Source organism: Onychostoma macrolepis, chromosome 19 (genome assembly GCF_012432095.1).
Source record: "Onychostoma macrolepis isolate SWU-2019 chromosome 19, ASM1243209v1, whole genome shotgun sequence".
Taxonomy (NCBI): domain Eukaryota; kingdom Metazoa; phylum Chordata; class Actinopteri; order Cypriniformes; family Cyprinidae; genus Onychostoma; species Onychostoma macrolepis.
The window spans coordinates 25,063,876-25,087,746 of NC_081173.1; the positions used below are offsets into that span (position 1 = coordinate 25,063,876).

The 23,871-nt window shown below is 35.3% G+C and overlaps 1 protein-coding gene across 1 annotated transcript in view; it reads left to right on the forward strand.

Moving 5' to 3' along the window:
• The first annotated feature begins 1,800 nt into the window (after window positions 1–1,800).
• The window catches only part of nedd9 (neural precursor cell expressed, developmentally down-regulated 9), a 30,855-nt gene continuing 8,784 nt past the window's right edge, over window positions 1,801–23,871 (forward strand). The window contains exons 1-2 of the mRNA XM_058754227.1: window positions 1,801–2,020; window positions 17,327–17,719. Of these exons, the coding sequence (XP_058610210.1) occupies window positions 2,009–2,020; window positions 17,327–17,719 (405 nt within the window). The 5' untranslated portion in view covers window positions 1,801–2,008. The remainder of the gene's footprint in view (window positions 2,021–17,326; window positions 17,720–23,871) is intronic.

Genomic DNA, 23,871 nt, shown 5'->3' on the forward strand with positions numbered 1-23,871 from the left:
GAAGTACAACTGACTTCAGCCACAGCTGAAGATGAAATCTGGGCCGGGTAACTGCGCCACCCCTCCGTTGTGATGTCATTGCGCGATGACGTCTTTGCATAATCACGGCGCAAAATTGTCACAACATCAAATCTCAGCAAAATATATATTTTATATATGTTAATTTAGATTTGTTTGTAAAATAATATGCAAAATATTATATTAAAATATAAATAACTGTATTTTAAAATACATTGAATTATTGAACATTTACACATTTTTGAATGATTACAATTTAATTTTTTTTAATTTTTTTTTATAGCTAGTAAACTAGTAATATAACACATTCTCAACAATAATGCATTAGTAGTTAGTATGCTACACTCCAAGAAAAGGCTGTAAAAATAGGGCACAATAAACTTATGTTAATATGAAAGAATTTTCCGTATTGGTTTTTTACCTGCATTTTAAATTACGCATTGTGTTTTCGGGTTACAGGGTTACAATGGATAATGGATAACATCCTGGAAAATTACTAGCAGCCTATATTTTCCATTTTTCTTACAGAGTACTAACTGATCAACAATCGCAAGTACAAGCTACTAACAAAGTGTATCATAAATGAACAATTATTCAATTATTCAGTTATTATTATTATTAAATTGAAGAATTGCAAATAGCAGCTAACTCAATTCACATGATGGGTGTCACTTATCAAAAGTTGCTAAAAGTTGCCAAATCAATTTTTTAAAATTGCTAAATTTGTTGCTAGGTGCTTTTGGAAGAAAAAGTTGCTAGGGTAGTCTGAAAAGTTGCTAAATTTAGCAACAAAATTGCTAAGTTGGCAACACTAAACCCCCCCACCCCCACCCCGCTTCCGCGATCCATGGGTCATACCAGTGACGTCAACTGAAAGCTTCATATGAAATCATGAGATAAATGAGAAAGTTTCTCATAACTGAAAAGAAACAGTGGACTAAACATGGGCCTTTTTTCATAGATGTTTAGAAAATAGGAAGTAGGAAGTCAAGTGATGTCATCAGTGCGATTTTTATTTCAAAATAACAGATTTTTGTTAAACAGTGACACGTCTCCAGGACCACTGTTCTCATAATATATTTTATAATACATATTCAGCAATTTTCTTTTATTATGCCATTTAGATCATATAGCTATTTGATTATTATGAATACATTATTGTATTTTAAATGGTAGAAAAACCTGTTTTTGACCTCAAAATAAAGCGTTTTCCCTCTTTACATGGCTGTGGGGACGAGCAGTTTTGTGGTGCTTGGAAATCTTTATAATTAATTAAAAAACAATGGCTCAAGAAGGTGTAAAGTGTAAATATTTCAAGTGTAATATTTCTGTAAAGGATGGGGGCGGGGGTCATGTATATAAAACGTATGGAAACCTTGATTCTTGGGGTCTGGAGTAAAATCACTTAGCAGGTGGCTCAAAATTAATCATGAACCACAGACGGAAGTGTTTATCAAATAAGTTGTGTACAAACTGAAAAACAAAAGCCAAGATGCGTGTTGGTCAAAGTGTACGCGTGTCTAGTCATCATTCAATATACCCCTACCTTAATATCTAGTGAGCTCATACTATAATCTGTGATTAACTACGCAGTGTTATTTCCTAGGAAATGTCGACGCCGCCTTTTATGGCTTATAAAAAAAAGTGTTCACTCTGAATTCCGCAGCGTCTAGTCCGCTGACTGCGGTGACATCACGATCCACGAGTGGAGCGTCCCGCCACCGCTGACCAATGAGCGTGCGTTATGCAAATGAGCTCGCGCAGGTTGGCAGAGTAGTGCGCGCTCCTCCCGCTCGAGCTCAGATTAACTACAGGACCCTCGAGCGAGCAGGACCGTTTTACCGTTATCACTCCGTTCCTGCGATACACAGTGAAAATGGGCAAAATGCGCGTCTAGCCTCGTTTAAACGCTAAAAGAAGAGTTTCTTCTGACGTTGAACACGGATTTTGTTTCTTACTGGAGTTACTGAAGAGCGGAGGACTCGCAAAGATGAAGTACAAAGTAAGCGACTCTCCATTCATGCGCTCTATTTCCGTAAACTAAGTTACATCGGAACTCATCGTAAAACGTGTAGAATTTACATGTTGATCAAACTTAGAAGGGATTTCTTTGACTTTTTGAAATGAAAGCGCAACTGTTCTTCAACTGTTAGATAGATAGATGGATAGACATACAATATGCAAAGAGGTATAAATTGTACATTGTGCATTATATTACCTTTATTTATATGTGCCATTATTGTGTGAATGTTTATTATACAGAGTCAAATTATGTAAATTCAATGGAGGATGTGCTTAAGCATCCTTCCCTTTTATAACCAATGCTGTTTCACTAGTTAAAAACTCCTTAACTTGACAACCGGCTGGCTCCAGCTCTGAACAGCAGTAAATTGTGTGCTTAACCAACCATTCATTTATTGCATGGCTGGTATGATCCAAAAGCAAAGTGCAAATCACATCATTTATTACAACCAAGACACAAAAGCACTCTTTGAGCTCTATTGTAGCGAGACTTGTAATAAATGATGTGATTTACACTCTGCATTTTCAACTCAAGTTACTCGGAGCCACTTGAGGATATATGGGGCCATTCATTAGCCCAGGCTCCAGCCCCTTTTCCAATTTGAGCCTCACTGCGATTGTGTAATGTGATGTTTTAAAGCAAACAGCATGCATTTTGTTCAGAGTAACAGGGTTGCTGTTATACTGAGTGCTCCTGGTGGAGACAGAAAATAAAACCACTCCAGGATTTTATGTGCATGTCCATGTTTGATTTGTGCATAGATTGCCCTTTACACTGCTGGGACTGTTTTCTGAGGGTGGTTTTATTGACGTCATTCGAAAATGATGAATAGACTCATTAATGAAGTCTATATCTTTAGACTTGTATTTATTTTATTGTTATTAAAATCCAGTATTAAAGGAATCGTTCAAGTTTTTGTTACTAAAATTTGATTTTGATAGTTCTTTGTGTGACATACAGGTTGAAAATATGGCTTTAGAACACTTGGAGTCTTATCATACTTTTATGGTGCTTATTTAATAATTTTATAGCTTGACAGCCTCAGACCCCATTCACTTTCATTATATATATATATATATATATATATATATATATATATATATATATATATAAGTGCCTTTTAAGCAAAATGACCTTTGTGTAAAACAGACAGTGACTTTAGCTGTCATCCTTTCAAAAGTTTTCCCAGCTGATTTTGGGGCACTCAAAAGTATGCCTAAACTTTGGCCAAATCTGTACGTCCAATCCAAGTGCACACAGTGTGGGGGCAGCTTTTCATTCAGGAGAAACTTGGCTCTTGTGTGCTTCCCTCTCCATTTGCATAGTCTTTGAGGCTTTCAGCCCTTTGGGAAGATTTGCTTCCTACTTTGGTAGGAGGATCGAGCGGCTCTTCCTGAATGGAATGCTTTTGTCTGCTTCACACTATCTGGGGAATGTGGAGTACTTGGCAAGACACGGACTGTTAGCGCATATCAGACTGTTTGGATTCCTCCACAGTATGGCAATGAGCCTCTATTGCGATCTCTCTCAAATATGCTAAACAAAGCTGCATTTATTTGATTTATTTGCAAAAATTATGTAATAATGTGAAATCTAAATAAATTAAAATAAAGATTTTCCATTTTAATACATTTAAAAATGTCAGAAGGCATTACTTTAGTTTTCAGTGTCACATGATCCTTCAGAAATCCTTCAATCATATGCTGATTTGGAGCTCAGGAAACATTTCTTATTGTCAATGTTGAAAACAGTTATGCTGCTTAATTTTGTGGAAAATGTGATACATTTTTTGCAGATACTTTATAAAACAAAATTAAAAAAATGAATTTATTTGAAATAAAAAATCTTTTGTAGCATAATATTTATTTTCAAAGAAATTATTCTCATTGACATCTATATGTAAAATATTTGTATTATTAATTATTATAATATATTTTACAATATGGTTTTCATATTTTATATAAATAAAAAAATATTTCATAAATACATTAATTAATAAATAATAAATATTTATTAAAAATGCTAATATAAAGTCATTATAGAAAAACATTATGCATTTATTCCCTTTGATTTTGGAGTGAAATATGACCTATATTTTTCTTGGCAGTTTTTGTGAGGTTCACCCGTAACTTCAGAGGAAGTTACATCAAAACAGATCCAATTTCCTTTTATCTCCTGTTGACACAGAGAGATCCTTTGTTTTGCTGGCATTTCTGAAACTTTTAAAGCATCTTTGCCTCAGAGACTGGTTTACTTTGTGGAGGACTTTTACCGCAGGGTATTAGAGGATCAGGGCTGCAGGGGCGAACTGGTCATGCTGTTGTTGTTTCTGACGCAGAACAACTGATGTTCATCACCCTGAGTGACACACAAGCTGTTCTCGGTTCACGGTCTGATAACTAATCTGCCAAACACAACAGAGTGGACAGACAGCTGACAGAATAACTGAGGCCATACTTCCTCAGTTTAACCTGTTTACTTCCACAAGTGCTCTTAAAAACCAAAGGTTTCTCAACTGGTTCTTTTGGGGTATCAAGGAAGTTCCTCACACAGTCCATGAGGTGAAGTACTGCTGTTAGTTAAACATTAAGTTCTCACCAGAGCCAGTTTTTCACCTTTGGAGCAATGAAGATACTAAACAGACCTCATCTTTCAGTCACGTGGTCCACATCTTGACGTCATGCGTCACAAAGGTCAGTCAGAACCCAGGCCTGTCGACATCATTTATGTTTTCCAGCAGGTGCGCAGGTGTGAGAAGATACATAAGACACAAATAATCCTCAAACAAGCAGACCTGTATGGCCTCTTATTAGATTTCAGAGCTCATGTAGCCTGTTTTTAACAGACATGGGGATCTGGGAACAGTTTGAGACAGTTACGCCATAGATTTTCCTTCAGGAGCACATCGAAACGAGAGCTGACCCCTCCTTCTAAACACCCAGCCACACTCAAACGTCTGTACCCTGCGTTCCTGCTTTCTTTTCACTCTTATGTAACTGTGGCACAAATAGCCTGACAGGCACAACAAACTGGTGAGGTGAAGTAAACGTTCTGGGATTTGTTTTTTTTTTCTCTTTTCTCTCTAGGCTGTAATCCAAGTCGAGGGTTTTGTTTGGAAATGTACATTGTTCTCAATGTGTCTGAGGGGAAAAAATAGGGGGTTGCCCCACTGAAATGAAGAGTTTTTATGAGTTTAAATCAGAATTTTCTTCTCAGAATTGTGTTTATATCTCACAGTCGCTAGTTCTAAACTTACAGTTTTAAGTTAAAATGAAATTTTTTTTCATGATTCTGTTTATATTAGAATTTATACCGTGCAATTCTGAGTTTATATCTCAAAATTCTGAAATAAGCTTTCATATGTATCACATCTAGTGTTTCGGAAACATTTGCCAAAATCGTCAATCAAAAGTGAGAGTTCTTGATATAACTCGATATGAAACATTTCTCATCAGATTTGTCCTAATTAAATTTTATAGCTATTTACTCTTACTATCAACAAAAACCCCGTTTGCATTATTTCTCTAGAATTTTAGCCAATGATAAGACAAGATTGATAATGTAGCTGAGAACTCAAACTCAATGAAGAGCAATAACGTTTATCTTTAGGTGTGTGGGAAGTTATTAAATGTAAAGGAACTCACTGAAAGGTCTTTCAATTTAAAATCACTTCTCGTTTCCATCTATTGGAGAACATTGGAGTATGAAGTCTTTTGTGTGAGCGAATGTGTGTGTGTCTATACATCCATGTGTTTGGTCTGTGTGTGTGTGTGTGTAGGCCACATCGGGGTGGTATTGTGCATAAAGAACACTTCTCAGCAGGCATTCCACATTCCCCAGGGTAAGAACAAGGGCTATTCAGAGAGCAGGTCTCAACCAGCGCACCACAGCACAGCTCTGCCCTGTTTGAAAGACACGGACAAAGAAAAGAGACTATTCTGAAGGAGCCGAGAGCCCTCCTGCGTATACGGACATGGGGGGTTGCAAAGATGCATCAAATAAGAAACTGTGAACCTTTCAGAACCGTAACCCGCATAGATGTTAAAGAGCACACATCCCCCAATATTCAGATTAGTGCTCGACCCATATGTGAGATTCAAAAGTTTATTCTTCAAGCCTGGATTTTGTGGTTGTATTCACGCATCAATGCATGAACACGCAAATCTTCAGAATTCAGATCATCATTCTTCCAAAACTGCCAACAAACTAAGAAAGCCAAGAGTTTGTTTGCCTCCAATGAAAGGTATAGATTAGATTGATCCATTTGAAATATGAAAGAGGATAGTTTGCCTTTTGTGGTGATTTAGAGCGATTATCTACAGTCAAAAGGTGGGATGGCAAACTGTCAGATAAGAGGAACTTTGACAGCTGCAAACGAGGGAAGAAAATAAGGTTGACGTGATAGTGTGGGACTGTTTCCCTTGAACTTTGTGACTTCACTTTACTTGTAGTCATCACTATTTAAAGACTGACCTTATTCTTCCGGAAAATTTTGAACGGATTTGTCATTCATTGTTAATTTTCAGTGTTTTATTTAGTTACTTTTTTATTTGCCAAAATATATTTATGTATTTTTATTTATTTTATTTTTTATTATTTATTTATTTGTATTTAAAAATGTCTGGAAAATAAGAAAAAAAATATATATTTTTGGCCTTCATCTTTTGTCGCAGCCTATATGTGTGTGTGTGTGTGTGTGTATACACACACACACACATATAGGCTTGTCATTTACACACTCACATCATAAACTACATTACTCTTTTAAAACATTTTTAAAATGTAAATTTTTTAGCTTTGTGGGCTCACTGAATAAATAACAGGTGCTGTTTTTCTAGTGTTAGTCTTGTGACACACAGTGGTTTCTGAGGACATATGTTTTTATGCTTCATTTAGACATGTCAGAGCGAAACAGGCTTGCCCTGTTGACCCAAAATCCTTTGAAAGTAATTTACAGCAAGCTCATGCACTGCTTATCTGTGCCGGACCACTACAGACTTTCACGAGAAGTGTGAAATTGAGATGACATTTCCCGCTCTTGAAGGGCCGCCCCTGCTGTAACATCATAAATCTATCACACATCCAAGTCGCTAGCTGGTTTGGGGGGGATTATGTCTTAAACTATCTCCCACAGGATGAATGAACCCGATTACCTCTCTGTTCATTTACACTGCCTCCTTCAGTATTTGTAGGCCTGCTGGTGTAAAATATACTCTGTTCTTGCACATTAAGCAAACACTGCTTACAAATGCAGCATTATGCAATTTTTACTGCCAGCAGCTACCTAATGATTTAGTAACATTTCTACCAGTGAAATTTTAGTGTCATTGAGATACAGTTTGTTAAATTAGATTTTATTTACATTTTCACTTTCATTTTTTATTGAAAGTTTTAGTAATATTGATGTTTATATCATTTTTAAGATAATACTATAGTTTTTATTGATAGATGGTGAAATGATTTTATATTTTTCATTTTTTATTTTAGTAAAATTTTTAGTAATTTTGTTGTGTCATATTTTCTTTAATGTCTATATAGTTTTGAATAATTTATTTTAGTACAGCAAGTTAAACTAAATAAAAATGAGAAATGTTTATTGGGAATAATCTGAAATAAAATACTGTAACCTTGATATCAACAAGACAGGCAAGGTCAAGTCAAGAGCTATAGCAGTATATTTCTCTTACATGTCTGCTGTATGTTTTGAAACAATTTTTTTATTTATATATATTTTTTAATCTATTTACATGTTCACATTTTATTTTGGGGTGGGGGGGGGGGGGAGACAAGCTTCAAGCTGAAGGTACAAAACGTTCTAATTACAACAAGGCTTGTAATGATAGAATAAAAAAGCCAAATAAGACTGCCTGTGGTTTCTTTAATAAGCCGTTAAGATGTAAAATTAGCATTTTATTGCACTGATTATATGCGTAAATGTCATTACGCCCCACCTACAACAATCTGGGTCTTGTTTTCAGTAATGATGCTGAAAGGTTGCCAGTTTTTGGCCACCACAAGTCTTATTTTGTCCATGCCTACAGCATTTGAACACCAAAACTAACTGTAGATGTGTGCAAATGCTCAGAAACGCTAATGTGGTTCAGTGGTGTTAAAGGAAAAGCCTGCGCTGTATGATTAGAGTCTTTGAGGTTGCCATGTTGGCTGGGCTGTGTTTGTTAGGTGGTTGGTGGGCGGGGTTTTTTTGCTGGTGTTGTAAGTCATGTTGTCGGCTTTAGTGTGGGCGATCACTGATTCACAGTGCTGAGGAAAAGGGAGGGATAACCTAATACTAACATCACACCACCACTGAAATGAAACAACACCTTTTTTGTGTCTCCTTCCAGCCTTTTATTGATTGGTCAAATGCAACGTGAACCATGGCACGACCACTGTAACGTAGTCAAAATATGTGTCACTATGAAATCAGCCCCCTGGTGGGAGTTTCCAGCGTGTCAGCGTTCAAACCACCACATTAGGGGTGTGCGATATGACGATTTTTGATCGTGGACGATAAAAATGTCTCCACGATCTGCTTTTGAAGAAATATCGTAGTATCGTGCTACAGCGCACATTCTATCAGCTGCAGTTCTTATTCCTCCGTCTCAATATACTGTACATTCTTCGGATCTGCTTTAAAGCCTTGCCGGTTAAATGTTTTATTCATGCGTCGGTCTGACGTGCGCTTTTCTGAGCCCGTACACCAAGCGCGTGCTAAAGCCTGTCAAAAGCGCCTGATTACTGAACTAAGTTATCTTGTGCACTAATACTGTCAAAACACACAAGGTTTATGTATAGACTCCGTTGCTTATGTCTAAAACGAGTAAGTAAACAGCTGAGAGAAAACGGATGGGTACCTCTGTATATTAGATGCGTGCATGTCTTAAAGGGGCAGTACTGAATATGCTGCCGACTGTCATTAAAGGGATAGTTCACCTTAAAATTTAATTTCTGTCATTATTTACTAACTCGCATGTTGTCCCAAACCTGTATTAATTTCTTTCTTGTGCTGAACACAAAAGAAGATATTTTGAAGAATGTGGGTAACCAAATAGTATCTGGTCCACATTGACTTTTGATAGAAGGAAAAAAAAAATACTATGGAATAAGTCACTGGGGACCAGCAACTGTTTGGTTTTCCACGTTCCTCAAAATAGCATTTATGTTTAGCAGAAGAAACTCATTCAGGTTTAAAGAAACTTTTGAGTGAGTAAATGATGGTATAAATATAAAACATTTGGGGGTTAATTATTCCTTCAGTGTTAATAAAACACCAAAACACAAAGAGAAAAATCACTCACTACTCTTGACTGAAAAACGTTAATACAGTTGATTTAATAGGAATCAATCTATATAGTGTTTTATTTTTATATTTGTTGATTCAATTTATTGAATGCTCCTGCTAAATACACCTATTGTACCTGAAAATAAAACACTGTTTTATTTGTATAGTATGTGTATTTGTAATGTGTATCTTTGTTCTCATTTTTTAATAACAAAGATAAAATAATGACAAAGATTTTTATCTTCGCCCACTTTGGCCTAAATATCCACCATTCTTTTTTAATATTTTTGTTATCTTGAAAGGTTTTGTCTTTATAATAGGGAAATTAGTTTGGCTGTAATGCTCAGACAACTTGCAAAATAGTAAAACCAACATGACAAAGAACCGTGATAAAATCGTGAATCGTGATTTTTCTTAAAAATATTGTGATATTATATTTTTGCCATATCGCCCACCCCTACACCAGATTTAAAGCTGATTGTACTCCCATGCTTGAGATCATTTTGCCGCTACGAATCAATTTGTTTTATACTCTTCAGATCATTGCATTGTCATGAGCTGCTGTTTTCAAAGTGTAATAGAGTCTAACTGAAGTTTCGATATTTTTGTGCCAGAATTATTAAATCTTTTTTTTTATTGTCAGTTGAATCTCACAAAACCAGTCAAGAACATGTCCAGGTCGTATTCACCACAAAATCAAAAGAAATAAATTTGAAATTATGTTTTGCTTAATGAAAATGAAGTCTGTTAAGGGTTTATATTAAGATGTTTTGTATTATCTTCATGACAATTAAGCACATTTTCCCTAATTTCTCACTAACATAATCAAATATTTTGAGAATAATGGTGATTAATGAAATCACCATTAATACTGATAAAAATACCTGCATCATGCTAATGAAAATTTGTAGATGAAATGTTCTTAATTATATTATTATTTAATTTTATAAAAAAAATTATTAAATAAATAAATACTGGTCCAAAAATAGTTTTGGATATAAATTTGGATAATTTATTTTATTTTATTTTACTTTATTTTTCAGGATGAAATGTGACCTGTTTTGTTGAAATTCACTATATCAGTATTTGCAGAGACTAAATTCAATGTTTTGCTCCAGTGATATCAGCTACATGCTATATGACAAATGAAAAATGACTTTAATTCACATTGTGTTGCGTAAAACCTTCTGAAAAGGTCCCCAATCTCTTTGATGCATGTTCTAGCTTCTAGCTGTTCATGTGTAACTTACTGTACATTAGAGAGCATTGATCGAGCACTTCATTGTGTTTTGGCTTGGGGCATGAAATTATCGATCATGTTTTGCTGCTATTATTGTCATCGTCTGTTTGCTAAAGGTGGTTTAATTGCAAGTAAACTCATATGCAACAATCTTTTCTGCCAAAGCATGGCGTATTGCATTAAGGTGTCAAGACAGATGAACTAGCTCAAGAATTATCTAAAGTAAACACAACCATTCCTAGCCAGTCCCTCGAACGTCCTGTTCATTCGACAGAGCCAAACTCTCGTTCATTCAGCGCAACGGCCGAGTTGAGTCATCAGGTCTGTATTAGAGTCATTATGGTAATTATCTTCTATATTTACTCGAGTGAAATGAGGGTAAAAGGTCCTGGTTCACCAGTCCTACCCACACCACCCTCCCTCCAGGGGAACGTTAAAGTGAGCTGGCCTTAATTCTCACACCACTCCATTTCACTGGAGGAACACACCACTTTTCGCAAGGTAGGGGGTTTGCTTATTGGCTGAGACCATTTAATGATCTTTGTTTGCACAGTGCTTTTTTGCACCCTGAGGGTTTATATTTCTGCAGTGTTTTGGTGACTTTGGCAGCGTTGTTGGGGGAATTTTTCACTAGTGTGTTTTGACGTGCTCATTTACTTACTTACATAATCAGCCTTGATGATTTTACTGGGGCAAAGCCAAGAACCACCCAATGAGAGTGTACTTAAGAAGTAAGGAGTCTCTACCATACGTTAGTAATTTTTGTTGCACAATGGTTTCAAGTTCTGTGCTGGTTAGCACGTATTCCTCAACATACAGGGTTTACTATACAAACACAAACTGTAAAACAATAATAAAATGTTTATTTAGGACTGGATGAGCCATGAATTTCCAAAGAGTCTCTAAACATAGAGATGATGTAAAGGTGTTGCTCCAGGTGTGGATACCAGATGCTAAAACTTGGTCAAATGAAAATTGATTTGCACTTGTTTTCATCCAATTTAAAATGTAAGCAATCAGTGTTTTAAGATGTAAATGTAAATAATGATGAAATTTAAGAATATATATTACAATGGGTATATGTCTCACTTGCTCATCATTATAACATATAACATTAATTATATAAAATTAAGCATTATATCGGCCATCTTGCTCATTGAATATGTATCATTGGTAGATTTGAATTTAATTTCAGTTTGATCATTTAAATTGAACGAGTCTGAATTTATTTATCCTGAATCCTGAGTTATATTAGCATTGATGTAATACTATTATAGTTGTTATTAATAATTTGAATTTCATTTTTCAGTTTTCATTTTAAATTTTAATCTAAATTTTAAATTGAGTATTTTTATTGTTAATTTTTATTATGATTTTTTTAGTTTAGTTTAGTTAATAATTCTTATGGTTTTAGTTTAAGTTAACTATAATAACCCTTTCCTGAATTTGTGGTCAACATTGTAAATTCGAAGTGTTGCACCAATTGGCACCACCTAGACAACTAGAGCGAGAACCATTTGCTGGGCAAACCTGGACACATCTGGTTCTTTCCATGTAAAACACCACTGTTTTATAAGATGGCCAAACCGTTCATAAGTCCATGAAATACCCTACATCGTGTAGCTTTACGGCTCAATTACAGACCACTTTCAGGAAGTTGTTTCAACATTGAAGTGTTGGGGCTTCCCAGACCATCAGGAAAGGTAATGTCTAACACTTGTGTGTAGAGGGACAAGAATACACCACTGATTAGACCACTTTATGATGCTCTGCATCCAAAGAGGCTAACATTAGCATTAGCATGACATCCAGATACACACCTGTGGTTTATATGCATGCACTGAACAAATGTTTGAAAAACTTAAACCTTAAAAAATCAAATCAAAGTTACCCGTACTGCAATGACTTATCTCTGTTTGTTTAAGTCCGTTGCCATCCAGTGAGATTACAGATTGAGTTATCACAATAAAGGACTGGAATTTATTTTGGATGTACTGTGTAGATAACATATTTTCTGCCACAGTCATCTCTAAAGTCTAAGGTAGTTGATGGCTAGTTTAGGGTGGTTTTACAGATCAGGGTTCGTTGGAAGATGCACGTCAAATGTTTGTGAAATGTAGTACTTCTTCTAAAAGTGTTGCACTGTAGTTGTAGCGAAGCAAATTTCTTCTTTTTGCACGGATACTTTGCACAAGAGGAAACATGTATTGCCGTGATAGTGAATGCTTTGAATGGAATATTTCCAGATCAGTTCTGCTTACAGACTTCACTTTGCGTGTGTGCGTGTGTGTGTGTAGGTGAGAGTACCAAAAATGGCTTGAATGATTAATTTGCTTTATCTACACATTATCACATACATTTTTGACACTTTTCTTCTTAGTATTAATTTTCTGAGTAAAAACTACTTAGTGATATTTGCTAAGGCTGGTGATAATACCATGGTTCATAATAAGCATTAGGGGTTTTTTCAAAGTGTTATTATGCAATTTCATGACGTTCAATGAAACACTAGTTTTAACTTTGGACACACTACAACTAAATTTGGAAATAAAATGAAGTGGTTTAGTGATTCGACTTAAGATTTTCTCACGCCTTGTTTGATTCTCTGCCTTGTTTCCTATTCAGTTAATTCTTTTTGTATTATTTTTGAGCAAATAAGCCCTAAACGGGCTGAATGCTCAGAGTTGAACACAAAACGCTCCTATTAGACAATGGTGACCCTAAAGGTCATGCTCTTAAGCTCACTGTATTAGCGTGTCGTGGTTTTCTCAGCGGGGGTTGTTGTCATGCCCTAATGCGGGTGACCGAGGCCATGAATGTGAGACAATAGCCATGCGACCAGACGCCCAATCACAGATAATGATGCTGCTCAAACAGGAAGGTTCACGTGGGAACCGGTTTACTTAGCATTGTGGGAAAGCAGACGAAGGCATACAAAGTCAGCTAAGACAGAACTCAAGGAAAAGCTGATAGACACACTGTTCAAAATGAAGATAATGTTTGTAGGACCGTTTGTGCTTGGCCCATGGGAGCATTAGTGATAGACTGATAAAGCCATATCGGTCAACCACTAAATTACATCCCAAATTACCTTAGAACAGAGTTTTGCATTTCCAAATAATGGCATCTTGTTAGAATCTGAATCTGAGTGGAACTGAAGCTTAAAAATCTAGTTGTAATCAATATCTGTCCTAAATATTTACAGTAGTGCTGTATGATTGCCATATTCATGGGACTTCAAAATCATATTAACCATGTAAAGCCTGACATATGAAATAATAGTCAGAAAAAATGAAATGAACTGTTTATTGAACCTTTAGACAAAATATTTTAAAAAGTGTTGTAGAAATGAGTGCATCAAATATGGTACAGTAGGCAACACTTTTATAAGTAATTAAATAATTTTCAAAATAAAATGTTTCTTATATATTTAGAAACAGAAGTGTTATACATTTAAAATAAAATATTAGAATATTATTAATATATATATATATATATATATATATATATATATATATATATAAACAATATACATATACAGGTGCATCTCAAAAATCTGAATATTCTAACTTATTTAAAAAAGTGAAACTTTCATATATTCTAGATTCATTACATGTAAAGTAAAACATTTCAAAAGTTTTTTTGTTTTAATGTTGATAATTAGAGCTTACAGCTCATGAAAGTAAAAAATCCAGTATCTCAAAATATTAGAATATTTCCTATGATCAATCAAAAAAAGGATTTCCAAAACAGAAAAGTTCAAGTTCTTTAAAGTATGTACATTTATGCACTTAATACTTGGTCAGGGCTCCATAAGCACAAAAATTACAGAATCAGTGAGGTGTGGCATGGAAGCGATTAGCCTGTGGCACTGTTGAGCCTTCAGCTCTTCTGTATCGTTGGATCGACTGTTTCTCATCTTTCTCTTGAAAATCTCACATAGATTCCATATGGGGTTCAGGTCAGGCATGTTGGCTGGCCAATCAAGCACAGTAATATCATGGTCAGCAAACCACTTGGAAGTGCTTTTGGCACTGTGGGCAGGTGCTAAAGTCCTGCTGGAAAAGGAAATCAGCATCTCCATAAAGCTTGTCAAAGGTTGGCGGCATTAAGTGCTCCAAAATCTGCTGGTAGATGGCTGCATTGACTTTGGACTTGATAAAACACAATGGACCAACACCAGCAGACGTCACGGCACCCCAAATCATCACTGACTTCAGAAACTTCACACGGGACTTCAAACAGCTTGGATTCTGTGCCTCTCCAGTCTTCCTCCAGACTCTGGGACCTTGATTTCCAAATGAAATGCAAAATGTACTTTTATCTGAAAAGAGGACTTTGGACCACTGAGCAACAGTCCAGTTTTTTTTCTTCTTAGCCCAGGTAAGATGCTTCTGACGTTGTTTCTGTTTCAGAAGTGGCTTGGTAGCCCTTTTCCTGAAGACATCTGGGCGTGGTGACTCTTGATGCACTGACTCCAGCTTCAGTCCACTCCTTGTGAAGCTCTCACAAGTGTCTGAATCGGCTTTGCTTGACCGTATTCTCAAGCTTGCGGTCATCCCTGTTGCTTGTGCACATTTTCCTACCCAATTTCTTCCTTCGAGCCAACTTTGCATTTAATATGCTTTGATACAGCACTCGGTGAACAGCCACCCCTTTCAGTAATGACCTTCTGTGACTTACCCTCTTTGTGGAGGGTGTCAATGATTGTCTTCTGGATCATTGCCAAGTCAGCAGTCTTCCCCATTATTGTGTCTTCAAAGAACAAGAGATACCCGGAATTTATACTGTAGTGATGGTCATTTAACGAAACTCAAATGTAAATATTCTAATATTTTGAGATACTGGGTTTTTTACTTTCATGAGCTGTAAGCTCTAATTATCAACATTAAAACAAAAAAACTTTTGAAATGTCTTACTTTATATGTAATGAATCTAGAATATATGAAAGTTAAAAAATTTTGAAATAAGTGCACCTGTATGTATGTATGTGTGTGTGTGTGTGTGTGTGTGTATTAGTGCTGTCAATCGATTAAAAAATTTAATCGTGTTAATCACAGTCATGGACTGTGATTAATCATGATTAATCACAAATTTTAAATACTAGGATTTACCTGTAAATGTGTTGAAAAATAAATGCATGACAAACTAGTTTAAGGAAACAGAACCTTTCACACTTCTGCCAGGTATGAGACATAATCCTTATTATTCTTTTATCATTATTCTTTTGTTTTTATTCAGCCATTATCAGCCTTTATACTGGCAATAAAACGTTTACCAAGCCACATCGCTTCAATCCCAGTATACATTTACCCAACTATTATCAAAAGTATTTCTAAATAAATACAACAAAACATTTCTTGCGACCTTACGTGAAGTATTATGACAAAATGCATTATGAAGAAGAATTGGACCTGTTCTGCAGGTGCATTAGAGCTAATATTAGCATCATGCTACATAAGACAATTTATTAGATTAATAGTACACTTTTAATCAGAACTCACTTCAAACCACCATCGAGTGTTTGTAATAACTTCCTTTTGCGATCACATGTGGAATTTGGTCGTTTTCTGTTGTTAAAATATGCTATTTATAACCTTTTATATCACTGCACAAATTAGCATTTCAGATGTACACATTCACATTCATATGCTCTGCTGAAACTCACGTTGTTTGATGTTACAACCGCCTCTCCTTTCTTAAGTTGTCAGGGATACATTCTAAGTATAATACACATTAGTAAAAGGATCTATTTTAATTTTTATTTGTCTATACACTTTGGGCGGCCGCGGTACATTATAAAAGTAGCCCAAAAAACCGCAAACCACAGCTCTGTAATTTTTCCCGCGACTGTATTTTCAAAATAGCCCGCTTGTGTCGCTACCCTGGCAACACTGTGCTGTACCCTCATCACACAATGATAGATAACCTTCCGCACTGCGATGACGGCAAGAAGTTGGGGTCAAACCTTATCAAGCGATTAATTTGCGTTAAAAAAATATTAACACGTTAAAATTTTTTGATTAATCGCATGCGTTAACGCGTTAACGTTGACATTTTAAATACTCTTCTTTCCTGATTTGTAGGTAGCTAGGTAGCTTTTAGGTAAAATACAATTCAAACCCACTAGACCTGTGGAATATTGTTTTCTAAAAGTTTAAACTCCAATCTTACAAGAGAGAATGTGATATGAAATATCCTGTGGACTGGCACACTATTCAACTAAATTCTGCCAGAGTTCTTTTTTTCAGCCTCAAAGTGGTTTCTAAATGATTGACAGAAAAACTGTTTTCCAGCATGGCCCCTCAGAGAAATATGTTTTGGCTATGGAGTCAGCAAGCGGATTTTATGATTATTTTCCTAGTCCAATGTGGGTCGACTCAGCCAGACGTTCAGTTTGAGTTTGAGTTATTATTGAGACGCAGTGGATGAAACGGCTTCTTTTGAAGGGAACTCCCAGCAGGCCGCCGAACTACATGGATAGTGTTACACGGATGTTTTTTAGACATCTAATTGTGATATTACAGGGAACCGCTTTATATTGCAGCCCACAAGAACCCGCTGAACAAGTCCAAAAATCACTGTATTTAATCATATAATATGCCTAGATCATGCCTCAATGATTGTGATAATACTGAACATGAATATGATACTTGAGCTGGCTAGCGGTTAGGGTGAGCATTTTCTTATGTAAAATCTGGAATGTTAAGTTCCTACATGAGTGCAATAGCATCATAAATTATTGTACCTTCATTCTTTGCAGAATCTAATGGCAAAAGCACTTTACGACAATGTCCCGGAATCTCCAGAAGAGCTGGCTTTCCGGAAAGGTGACATCCTGACCGTCATCGAGCAGAACACTGGCGGTCTGGAGGGATGGTGGCTCTGTTCACTCCATGGCCGTCAGGGCATCGCGCCCGGCAACCGCCTCAAACTACTTATCGGACCAATGTTTGAAGGACAGAGGCCTGCATCCCCATCCCCTCCACAGGGTCACGCCCTCCAGCAGAGGCCACTCACACCTCAGGGTGTGTACCAGGTGCCGCCGTCCCACCAGAGCCCACAGGGACAGGGCATCTACCAGATCCCTCCTTCTAAAGACGTGTACCAGGTTCCACAGAGAAGCGCACTGAAAGCTGATGGGACTCCTAGCAAGGTAAACTGAACTACAGCAAAGATGTTCACCTCGCGCTTTATGATAACACCTGTGGCATGTGTTGTCAAGTTCAAACGTTCATCTAGTGTAGTGTTTGATTGTGCACCATGCTTTTGCTCTTGCATTTTTTACTCTTACAAAGTACTGTGGTAAAGTATTGGAAATACCATGGCATTTTTATATGAATCACTAGTCAAAAGTTAGGACACAACTACTTTTCTACTCATTTTCCACATTTTAGAACACTTGAAATCATCATGATGAAATAATACAAATGTAAGTATAGGGATTCCAGGTTTACACTCTTTGGACATTAAATCAACTTACAGAAGTGCATCTTGGGATGCTTTTTAGAGGTTAAATTCAAATATTACTTTACTTTTGGATTATTATTTAAGAAATACATAAAAGACACGATGCTTACAGTATTTGTCTGCAGTATATTTAGGCATAAACTCAAAATATTTTTGAGATCATAAGAAACAAACTGAGTGAAATGTGTCCACACATTTAACTTCTAATGTAGAGACCATGGTAATTCATGATTATCATTCATAAATGTGGTAATTGAAAAGGATATTAGTTTTACTTGTGTTTGACAGGTAACAGGTGAATAGTGTATAATAATGAATAATAAATAAATGTAAAAATATATAATTATGCATTTAATGTAATTTTAAATATAATTTTATATATTATATAAGAAATAATAATACTAGCTATTTACAGTGGCTGGTTAACCCATAAGCCAGTTTTATAGTCCAGATTAAAAGCGTCTCCATGTCCAGCCAAAAACCATTCTGGATCGAAGTTGTGTGCACACCCTGCCCTGCACAGCCCTCCACCGCAGCGATGAGGCTTTATGTTTAAGGGCTTTATAATGTCCTGTCGATGCATCGGGCTGCACCGGTGCACTCTGAATAGGAAAACCACAGCATGGATGGAAAAATAAATAGAGGAGATCAGGCTACTGAACATGCTGAGAAAGCATACAAAATGAAGTGTATGTCAGCAGGAGGAAAGGGATTTCTGTGTCATTCTTAAAAACTCTCAGCTTATTTTCATGCAACAATTAAAGTGGCAATTCTCAACTCTCTTTTATAGACACACCACAAGGCTGCATGATGGTCCAAAAACAATTCATATTTGAGAAATACTGTGATGTGATAAACATTTAACTTTTCATATAATTGCCATTGAAATTATATTATGGCTTAAGTTTTATTTACTAATATTTATGTAAATTAAAAATAGATATATTTAATTAAAAAAACATTATTAATATTTATGTTTTTATTATTTATTTCATACTGTATAACATTGTTTAAAATATTTATTTTTATTAAAATATTAAATTAAATTTTGAAGAACTGCAGTATGATAAACATGTAACTTTTCATATTGTGGATGATAATTGAACACGAATATTATTCAGATTCAGCGGTTTTTCCAATTTTCCACTTAGATGCAGACACTGTAGACATATCTTGTGTTCATAAACACTAGATGAAAACATCACTCAGGCAAACTCAGAAGACTGAGGTCATGTCTGAGATTGTCGCTTTAAAGTAGAGGTTCTGCTTCTGACATTAAGTGTTTACAGTTACCAGTCTCTGAGATCAGGAGTGTTGATGTTAAGGTTTGGTCCATCCACCTCAAATGATCTTGATATGGACGATCATGGATATAGGGCTGTCTTGTCTTCAGCAAGGTTTGTCTGACTGTTTTGTTTGGTGGTGGTGTTCAGAGTGATGGCACACCTTGTTTGTTGTTTTCCTGAGGTTGGCATAACAGTTGGCCGGCTCCAGTAAGCGTGAGGTAAGAGGGTGTTCCCAGATCTCTAAATGCAAGTTGACGTACTTCTGACATAAAGTGTGGCATACAAAGGTGTGGCAAGCGGAAAGCGGAACAAAAATAACTGTTTCCTTCCTGCCCTCGCTTCCTGTGCTGAAAAATAAAAGTGATCCCCTTTTTAGATCTTTCTCTGAAAATGGTGACGCGAGTTTGATCAGATTAGTGTGCAGTTTAGATTTTCCATGGTGATTGTTCTTCATTGCTGCATCTGTGTGCATGCTTGCAGTGCAATGCACATGCTGACCTTCACAACTTGGCCAAATCAAATGTTTTAGGAAGTGCAAAAACTTGTAAAAGCTTGTCATGTGACAACCAACCAATTACATTTAAGTTTAAGACTTGTAAAAATACTTAATCTTTGAACACCAACTACTTTACATTTATTATTGTGATTATATGTTAAAAATAGAAACAGTTTCAGTTAGGTCAACTCACACAGTATTTCTGTTAAAAATGCCATTTTATTAACATAAATATGTAATGAGCACATGTACAGATAAAATTACCCCTGTGATGAAAATCCTTGATTTTGATTATATACCAAACAACTAATATCTAAGGACCTGGACTGCTCCGAGTTGTCATCTTGTAATTATGGCCATTCTGAAACAGCATGAACACAGTGTTTCTTACTATAGGACTAATTCTAGAACATAAAGTTCTCGAATGTTTAATTTGAATCCAGAAAGTGTCTATTTGTGCTGTAGTGCAGTTATGCTCGTGGATGATGTTTGTTGCTGGCACAGAGTAGGATTTGGGCACATAATGACACACTGTAAGGTTTGGTTGCTGGAGTCTGGCTCTGTCGAGGAGGGCGGCTCTGTCCCTGCCTGACCTGAAGAGTACAGTGATCTAAAGCTGCTCACAGCTGCACTATTCATGCCAGCCAGAGCCTGGCTCGAGCAAGGGCCGTCTCTGAGATTTACACAACCACACAATGTCCTTCACAGAGCCGGGACTTATGGGTAGAGATGAGATCTCTTGTCCCGTTGGTGCCCAAGTCTGGTTGACACCACAAATTGACGCTGTTTGTGAAGTAAAGCAGTTTTTGTGACTTCATACACGCCTTTCCAGAAAATTCTGAGCTTTGACGTTTCCAGACTTGAGAGCAACGTTTGTTTTTAGGCATTTTTAGGATTAACGTTTCTTCATGAGTCACATGATAAATCATAATTTTCTGCCCACTCTATGGGCCGAGGCTGACTGTTATCACCACTAACCAGGTTTTGTTCTCCTCCTTCCATCTTGTTTGAGACGGCTAAGCCAGACGTTTTTGTTTGTACACCTCAGTCTCCAGGAGATATCGTAAAGATTTGTTGGAAGCGTAGACAGGTCACATGCCACCGCACCCTGCTGTGGAAAAGTTAGCAAAGTAGTAGAGCATTATTTGTGTGACTCACACTTGCTAGTAGCAACTAGATTTGACATACTCATTTCTACTATGCATCTATTTAAAAGTATTAATACATTTATAATTTTATAATATTTAATACAAAATATAAATCATTTTTGTCTAAATATTTATATTTATTAAAATATGAATAATATATATTTAAAACTTAATTGTATTGTTTCAAATATGATATAAAATAGGCTAATATAATGTAATGTAATATAATATATTTTATTTAATAATAATGTAATTTTAAATTGTATATGCACACACAGATATAAACTTATGCTTTATTTAATACATTTTATATTTGTTTTTAAATGTAAATATTCACACATAAATATACACTTATATTTTATTTAGAAAATTATTTTAAATAATGAACTAAAATTAATAATTGTTATATATATATATATATATATATATATATATATATATATATATATATATATATATATATATATATATATATATATATATATATATATATATATATATATATATATATATATATATATATATTGTTATATATATATATATATATATATATATATATATATATATATATATATATATATTGTTATATATATATATATATTGTTATATATATAAAATTTTTATATTTAATTGTTTAAAAATAAATATTCACACATATACTTATATTTTATTTAAAAAATGAATTTAAATAAACTAAAATGAATAAATGTAATATTTAACTATGAATATTATATAATTTTGTGTATATTATTAAAATTATATTACAATTATATTTAATTGTATTTAAAAGTAAATATTCATGTTATTTTTAAATAAATTAAATGTAATATTTAAATATGCATTTCATTTTTAAGTTATGTAATTTATTTTTAGACATTTGTACAAACACATTAAATTATTTTAAATAAAACAATTACGTAATTTTAGATATAGATTAGGTGTGAATTTGTTCCGCCTGTTTTTAGTTTGAATGTGTCACAAGCCCCTGACCCAGAAGAGATGTCATGACCCCTTTAGTGTGAGACACATGGCTGTTTCCCTCCTGCAGAGATAACAGGAAATGCTCAGCAGAGAGGTAACTTATTTCCCATGCCCACTGGACTGTTTCAGCACAATTCATTGCAGTTTACCTCCTCGTCTTCCTTATTTCAAGTCAAAAATCCTGTTTTTGCTGCCGCCCACTTGTTATTAATCAAACACAAACTGTTGAAATCAGGGTCACTACATAATTGATGCATCTCATTTAAATAATCACCCCAACCCCGTTGTCTCAATGTGCATCTGTAAATTACGGGGTGTGTTTGAATGCTTCCATGTGATGTAAAATTAATTATGGCTCCTTGCATTAGGTTAATACTCTTAAATTAGCAGGAAGTCTTTGTGCTGTTCAGTTTTACGGCCGTCATGTGGAAGATCCCTGAGGGTTTGACATTTAATTGCCTTCGTTGATGAGTTCGACTTATTAATAGGACGGAGCTTTTTCTGTCACAGGAACAGAACAGATGTAAAGGGACTGGAGAGAGAGAAACAGCAGATTAAGATGGAAGATTCCAGATGATTATAGAGATTTTTTTTTAATTCTTTTTATCCAGATGATCAACCAAAAGATTTTCCAGCTCTATTTACTTGTCAAACGTGACTGAGAGCTGCTTAGTGAAGCCATTGTTTACTCAAACAGCTTTCGTCTAAATGCTGCAAACCGAAAACTGAGGCTGGTGAGAAAACACGCTTATGTCATGCTGCTTTTTCAGACCTGTTATTCTCCAAGGACAAAAAAAGAGGCTCCCGCAGCAATTAGGTCGGTCTCAGGTTCAAATGTGATCCGGTCTTAGTCACGCACACCAAGCCAGGGTGTAACTGAATCCAGGGAAGGAGTCACCTGAGTGGGAGAGAATGTTTGCCTAGAGGTCACACCTCACACTGCCACACATTTACTCATTTCCGATTAGACGCTCCAGGTGGCAAAGAAGTGATTTGGGTAATATAGGATAGATTTATATCTTATCATATTTGCGTAAAATTAATAGAGCATATAATACATTAAATAAATTATAATATAATATAATACAATCTACAATATGTATGAAACAAGACTGATATATATCAAAATATATCAAGATTATAATATAGTATATATTTAATAATAATATATATATATATATATATATATATATATATATAGTTATAGTATACTATAAGATTTAATATGATTTATATCAAGATTATAATATAGATTTAATAATAGTAGTAATAATAATAATTATCCTTGAATACTGCAATTAGGTAAGGGGGAATATCCTCGACATGCAAGCATGAGATTGATCAGACCACTGACGAGTCCTGTTCTCCATTTATTCCCACTTTATTTTCCCAGGATTTCTGGGAATTTATGACTGGTGATTTATGACTCATGGGAACAAGCCAGGAGATCTGGGTAATTGGTGAACTATGCTGAACCTGGAGTTCCAGAATGCTGATTTATGAACAGGAATGTCATTGATGTGCACCTAAACTCACAGAGTAAAAATAAGAGTGTGACGGTCCCGCTTATGAAAACCATCTGGACGTTCCCATCTCTGGAACTCCGTGTGTCTGGAGGGGGTGCTTTATATGAGTGCGAGTCGTTGAAGACATTTTTCCAGTTTAATACAGCTTGGATAAATAGATAGTGGGCTTAGGAGTTCCCAACCTCACTTATGAAGATAACGCAGTTCATACCTCCTACATGCCACAATTATTACGGAGCGAGAGAGAGAACTAGAATAGATAAAAATTCTTCCTTTTAAAGAGGCTTTGTTCCAAATCTTAATGAGTTGACTACATAGGTTTTTTACATTATTTATATATTATTTATAATTACTCTAAACAAAATTTGTTTTAGATTGTTTTTTTGTTTTTTTCTAAATTA